General features: G+C 44.0%; 2 protein-coding genes across 2 annotated transcripts in view; one reads left to right on the top strand and one right to left on the bottom strand.

The window, feature by feature from the left end:
• SARC_08912 (hypothetical protein) overlaps window positions 1-3,759 on the top strand; it is a 4,253-nt gene extending 494 nt beyond the window's left edge. The window contains exons 2-4 of the mRNA XM_014297091.1: window positions 1,372-1,665; window positions 2,480-3,217; window positions 3,445-3,759. Coding sequence (XP_014152566.1) covers window positions 1,372-1,665; window positions 2,480-3,217; window positions 3,445-3,588 — 1,176 coding nt within the window. The 3' untranslated portion in view covers window positions 3,589-3,759. The remainder of the gene's footprint in view (window positions 1-1,371; window positions 1,666-2,479; window positions 3,218-3,444) is intronic.
• On the bottom strand, window positions 3,744-6,062 carry SARC_08911 (hypothetical protein). Its single transcript, XM_014297090.1, has one exon. The coding sequence runs from the start codon at window positions 5,979-5,981 to the stop codon at window positions 3,894-3,896; it is 2,088 nt and encodes a 695-aa protein (XP_014152565.1). The 5' UTR covers window positions 5,982-6,062; the 3' UTR covers window positions 3,744-3,893.
• Between the last annotated feature and the right edge of the window lie 1,070 nt (window positions 6,063-7,132).

The raw sequence follows: 7,132 nt of genomic DNA, 5'->3' as shown, positions 1-7,132 counted from the left end.
AAATGTTCACTTGAATGTGCATATGTAGAAGAGCACAATATTTGCTTACGACGATTGCTATTCATGTATTCATGGGACAGAGACTGATCTGTAATATTGTACTATATATCGTTTTGCCATAACCAACATACATCATACATTATGAGCATTATCCGGATCGATACGCATGATTCTGATAAGCTTTTATTCTGGCTTGATAGCTACACAATTCCATACATTATAAAAGTGTAACACGGTACTATCATCATGTATTAGATGTGACATTTTTATATCCTACACGCGCGCAGTGTATGTATGCTTATGTATATCGCAATATATTGATTGTATTGATCCATAAATATAGAACATCTTGATTCAAAGCGATGTATGATGTACGTGCTGCAGCATACTTACACCATGCACACACCTTACACACACCAAACGCACACAATACAAATGTGCATATTGTATTATGTTCATCTGTGTCGTAGTATTCCTATCACATGTATCTACATATGTAGTACATCTTGGATCGAAGAAGAGATGTATTCGCTTTTGTATTGATATACTGTGCTCGTTTGCACACAAGTTAAAACATGTAACTTTATATGGATGTTGTCCTGATATAGTTATATATGTACACATGCTCCTAGTTACTTACATGTTGATGCGTGAGTAGATGTCCTATGTATCATTACACTATGCAAAAACCGTATTCGTGAATCTTATGCGTAAAAATATATGCTCAACATTCACAATGTGTGCTTTTAGTCAAACCACACGTTAAATGACGCATATGATATCTATGAGAAACAATTATTCATGATACATGTTTAATTCGTGAATAGATTAACCTACACATAGAAATTATCTGAGTAGCGTGCATGTAAAGGTAATTACGCGCAAAATGTACACCGGTTATTCACTTTGTTGCAATGATTACGGATATGTGTGTGTTGGTTCAGAATATTTGTTGATATCTCCTAAGGCAAAATGTATCAATAGCGCATTCTTTCCCGATCAAAAACCCATACTGCAATCGTTTAACTCTGGTTTATCACATTACAATCGTTTAACTCTGGTTTATCACATTACAATCGTTTAACTCTGGTTTATTCCTTGTTCTACTCGTAGATTCCAATACATTATTTTTACGCTCGCTTTTGATCATCCATTCGGTTTCGATATCTCCGTATGTTGGTTCAGATAACAGCGTACCTGTACACGTATGCAATTCGTACGTACTTGCTATTGTGGAGCGTAACTACCTCACACTCTTCTTTGCCTGTCGACTGTACTGAGATAGATCACGGTTCGTTATCTGACTCTGTCGTCTGCAGCTCTGTATTTATCAATTTTTTCTATTGATATACACACACTGGCTTGTTGTAGGGTGAGAAAACAGATCCATTGGTGTTCTCTGCATTGCGTGACATGCTGGCCTTGCCTCTGTTGATGGTGGCTGCCATACTCAAGGAGGGGCGTCACTCCCCCAAAAACCGATACCAGTGGCTACTGTTTGGGCTGCTGGGCTTGTTCGGCATGCTGGGAAATCAATTGGGCTTCATCCTGGGGTTGTACTACACCACCCCATCCATTGCCGCCATCATGCAACCGCTCATACCTGTGGTAACGTACCTGATGAGCATCGCGTGTGGCATGGAGGCCATGCCGGTCCTAAGAGAGGTATGTTTGACTGCTTTTGTCTTACGTATCGCCCTTGCATTGAGTGTGAGATATCGATCTTAATCGCGTCATCTATGTGCTTGAAAGAGGTCGACTGCTGTAAGAAATCCTGGTATGTACTTCGCATTGATGGAGAGGAATCGATGCAGTATATAATATCCTGTCTTTGGAACTAAGCTGTATAGTGCGTCGTGTAGATGTTGTAGCGTGAGTGCACAATTAGCGCGACCGTATTCATCCCCAGTATGCAATTTAAGACCCCCCCCCCCTTCAGTGTAGTCTCCTTCTTGCAGCAGTGACGTATGTTGAGTCTTGTGCTAATCGAACATGCTGGCTTCTGTGTAACACGCTGGTAACTCTCTGTATCAGATTCGCAGTGGTTTGGACACGAGTTGTACCAGAGTTCTCACTGCTCCTTATATTGGGCGGTGATACATGTTTCATATTCTGGGTTGCTATATACTGCCCCTGATATCGCGCCGTTCGGCATGTTTCGTATCTCAAGCCACAATAAACTGTCGCTTGTCTGTATTCCAAATCGCCTGCTCGCCAATATACCACCAATGTGTTGTATTGGCCGCGCTCACAAACGCTCTGAAATAAACATACACTAGCTTGCTGTTCCACTAACAGATGTAGTGTGTCTTTATATGTCAATACCCCTCCTTGTTTATTGGTTTATATTTTGCAGTGGTCACACTAACCTCCAAACCACCTTGTGCATGCACATACCGACCCATCTCTTCATACACATACCTGAGTCGTATATCGACTTATTTCCTTCCTACGCGTCATTAACATGCTCACATATCAGACTGTTGGCCAGGCCCGTGTACTGGGTACCATCGCATCCGTGTGTGGTGCCATCGTAATCGTGCTTGCGCACCGGGCACCTTCGGCAGAGACTGTGCAGACGCAGACCTCCTTTATGCTATTTGGCCTATGCTGTCTACTAACCAACATAGCCTGCATGGCGACGTATATCATACTGCAACGCCTGCTGGTTTCTAAAGGAGCCCAGGACTCCGCCCCCGAGTCACACAGCCCCAACCTGGATGCGAGCGGGTTGCGTGCGTCAGAGGTACTATACAGTGGCTTAGACCCCATTCACCCCCATATACCGGCAGCTACAATGCAGGCAGACGGTGTCAGAGACACGCACATGGACCTGATCAGCGACAGCGTCGATGTAGCGCGGGTGCACGTGCGTCCTCGCGCGCTTAATCAATGGGCCAATCAGATGCGACTTACTTGCACAGAGTACAGTGAATACCCGGTGACGGTGGTGGCCTGGAGCTATCTCTTCGGAGGGCTGTTCATGACACTGTGCTGTGGCATGTACATTCCTCTGGGCCTGACCGACCGATTCCACTTGGCCGACAACATCTGGATCCCGCTGCTGTACGCAGTTTTTATTGCATCGACACTGTGCTACGCGCTGATTTCGTGGACACATCAGTATCTGCAGCCGTCGCTTGTGACCGCGGCATGGCCTCTACAGATACCATTTGTGGTCATCATGTCCTACATCTTCTTTGGGGATGAGCTTATGGTAGGTGATAGACTGCGTAGTACCATTGATACGGTTGGTATGGTAGTAGGTTTTGTGGCGTGATCTGATCAGTCTGTAGTGTCTACTGCCATACCAGTGGGGAAATCAATCACATCATGATCGCAACAGCTGTGTACTGCCTGAAGGCATCTTTGCTTCAGGCAATGATATTTAAAATGCCCTTCAAACTTTTTTCAATTTGGCCACGAACTTTTTATTTCATTCAGGCGTTGGATTGGGTGGGGGCAGGACTCATTGTGTCTGGTTTGATAGCAGTCACCTGGTCAGACTACACATCACACACCGAGAGTAAACCGAAACTTCGAACGCGGAGTGCTGACAAGATATACGAAGAAGTACCTGATAGGTGAGAAATAAATTATGTAGATCTGCATGCAGTCATGTTGAACAATATACCGAGCTGTTTAAATCGATATGTTTCTCTTATAATAGTCACATTTCGGTCTATAAATTTCCAAGAACATTCATATATTCATGAACTGTTCTGTGCCCTATACGCAATACAAATCATGTTTGTGTTGAATCTCGTATCCAAAATTATTTATAGTTTGAGTAAAATGGCCATATTTGTAGATAATAGTACTAATAGTTGGAATTATATTTCCGTTTGTTGTGATCGATACGCGCAATACTGCCACCGGATAGTATGTGAGCGTTAAAAGAAGCTTCCAGCCACCTTGAATTTTGCCGCCTTAATCGTAGTAGCGTCTTGGAAACTGGTCTTGTCCGGACCGTACACAGTGACAGCTTCCCCATCAAAGCTGAGTCCCGATCTGCTCGTTATCGTCACAGCAGCTTGGCATGGACCATTTTTACCCTGCACTTCGATACTTGAGGGTGTGCCATCGGTTGCAAATGTAATTGACCCTTGGATATCGCAGTAGTCTCTCGTCATTCGTTCACGGTACAAATCACCAAGATCATCCATCTTCAGCGATACAAACGGAAGGCCATCTACGAATCTCATGACATCCAACAATGCCTCTTCGGCGAACTGGCTAACCAACCCCACCTGACCAGACTTGTACGGTTGGCTGAACATATTCGCTTGATGGAACATGTACGAATCCCATCTTAGTTGGAGAAGTGGAATGGTGGCTGTTTTGGCTTCACGGATGATGATGTCGGAGCCTGACATCTTCCCCGGACAGGTAGGTCCATACGCGATCCAGCCACATGCACCCTCGTCGTTGTAGTGATATTCAAGGCAGGATTCCGTATAGCAATTCCAGGGCACGTTTGGTCCGAAACGGGGCATGATCATGCCCCATGACGTCCCGTATTGATCGATAGTTGTGAAAATGCCATGATACTTGTACTCGGCTACCGTCTCAAGCCTAGAAGTATCGCCCACGACGTTGTACATACCATTGGCAATCAAACGATCCCAGAACAACTCATTCTTAGGGTATGCCTTACGTCCATCAGCAACCTTCCCGTTGAAGTCCTTTGGCCACAGACCACTTATCTCAGGTGTGACAAGGGAGTGTGGGGAAAAATTGTTCTTCATAAGAATCGGATCATTGTTGAGAAATTGACCAGATGGTGTAGCAGGGTAGCCTGCCCACGCATCTATGTACTCCTCGGTCGCGATTCCCTCACCGCGCACTACCCTCTTATTGTAGTCAAACTCCGCATCATATCGCACCGCATCAGGGTGTGTAGTTTTCGCAGAATCAACCCAGTCCATGTTCACATGAGTCCATGTGTGTGAAACCCAAAAAAACTCAGCGGCATTCTTCTGTGTGGCTTCCAGAAGTCCTTCGGTGTCTTCGAACCCTAACATGGCAATACCAGCGCCGTTGAAGGCCGGTTCGAGCTTGAAATCGCTTCCCACGGGTAGTTTGGTGTGTAAACTCTTTCTCCACGTTGCGTAATTCTCAACATCCACGCCTTGGATACGTTGCGCAGCAGCATTTGGTGCATCTAGTGGCACAGCTTTGTGATACCAATCATCGATGTGTAAGTTGAGAGTCATACGACGATATCCTATGAATACGCCGCGTGTAACCCATTCCATCCATGCATGTCCAAGAGCTAAGTTAATGTGTGTAGATTCCGTTTCTACAGAGTAATTAATGTCAAAATCACGAGTTAATTCATTCGCAATCGCGTTGAACATAAAGTGCATTTCCTCAGTACCGGTCACTTTGTTCTTGGAGACGAAAGCAGCCAGAAAATCGTTGCTACCTACTACATTGTACTTCAAAAAAGGTTGCACTGCTTCATTATCAACGATGATCACAGCCAAGGGAGACAACTCTGTGATACTCCAGGATTCTTGGTTGTTTAGTACACCTGAGATACTGGCCGGCACACCAGTGGCGACCGTCACGTTTGGAAAACCGTTCACATTTGACTGCACAACACCTAGATCGCCTAAATCGTCTTTCAAGGGCTGTAATATAGCAATACGGGCACGTGTTCTCACAGCATATTGTCGGACTTCTGCCGGATCGACATCGCTGTCAGCGATCACAATAGAGTGCCAACTATTCTCCGCATAACTTGGCTGTGTTCCAATGTAAACGTCGTATGGTGATCCGTACGCACTCAAAATATTTTTAGGCACGATTACATTCTCGTCTGTAGACCCTAAGATAAGAGTTCGCAGTCCAAGATTACTATCACTTGCAAGCCCGGAATCTGCTAGTCTGGTGTTCCGTGATACGGGGTTCGGTATAGCTGTGCCAGCCACGCTGGCTGTCCAAACGGCGACGTATACAATTTGTGCTAACCGCATGACTTGTCTATAAATTTTTCGCGATTTTGATAGACACCTTGAACGACCATCATATTATATATGTTTTCTCGCGAGTCTTTACAATATATTAATACCCGCTAAATACTCGCAACTATAGCACTATGTATTGAGTAGTATTTTTCTTTTTTAAATATAAAAACAACAGCAAAATACATAGTATGTTGCCGAACTTTGGAAGTGAATAGTAATACTGATTTGTGTGAGTTGAATTTTGACCAAACAAGTGATTGGTCGTCTGTTTCCTGATTGAAGTCTGTATATTTACAACACCGTACATATTCACATTTCACAGTAACACACCTACACACCTAAGTCGGGCTGACACACATGACACAACATTCAACAATACCAAGATATGTTTAATTGTTTGGTTTTAAAAAAAAATTCATCAATGGCTTTTTAAAAAAAATAGATTTTTGCCTCTACTCTGGAGTAATGAGTCCGCCGACAGCATTATTGATAAATTTTATAAAGCAATTATTTTATAATAAATATTGTTGAATGTTAACACTCTTGAGTCTTGACAGTTGATGACAGTCGTGACTCGCAAGTCAATACATAATTTTTTTTTAAATAAAACGAGTTAAAGACTGAGTTTCCTTTCTCTCTCAGAGTCACAACGCGGCACGCGCGAAGCCTCCGGGAGGCCGTGAGACTTTCAGTCCGCGACGCGCGATGGCGCGAGTACTACAACTCTAAAATCTATTATGTATAGTAGAGAGCCTGTCAGAGTGTCAGAGTGTCAGAGTGTCAGAGTGTCAGAGTGTCAGAGTGTCAGAGTGTCAGAGTGTCAGAATGTCAGAATGTCAGCCTGGTCCCAGCTCACACCGTTGGGGGGGTTCGGGATAAAAGTGTAACGTAAACGCATATTTAATAACAGTTATAATGCGATCAGAGGGGTCTACCAAAGTTCTTTTATGGGACTGGTTCGTATCGTGTGAACATGATACACACTAAAATGTTTGTCCCGCAAGTTGCACCTATGGGCTTACAAAGGACGGCATATGGAATAAAAACTGATCGGAGCGTATATATATTCGATTTATAAACGTTTTAACGGAACCCGGTTTGAGATGTGTCCTGTGAGTCTGTGACTGTGAGGCTATAACCTGGTTACCTGAGTCAGGCTT

The sequence above is a fragment of the Sphaeroforma arctica genome (genome assembly GCF_001186125.1).
Source record: "Sphaeroforma arctica JP610 unplaced genomic scaffold supercont1.850, whole genome shotgun sequence".
NCBI lineage: Eukaryota > Ichthyosporea > Ichthyophonida > Sphaeroforma > Sphaeroforma arctica.
The sequence above is the reverse complement of the archived record's forward strand: the minus strand, read 5'-3'. Positions and strand labels throughout refer to the sequence as shown.

What these genes read in the sequence shown, in the direction of transcription:
- SARC_08911 (XM_014297090.1), bottom strand. Translation starts at nt 5,981, where the DNA reads ATGCGGTTAGCACAAATTGTATACGTCGCCGTTTGGACAGCCAGCGTG.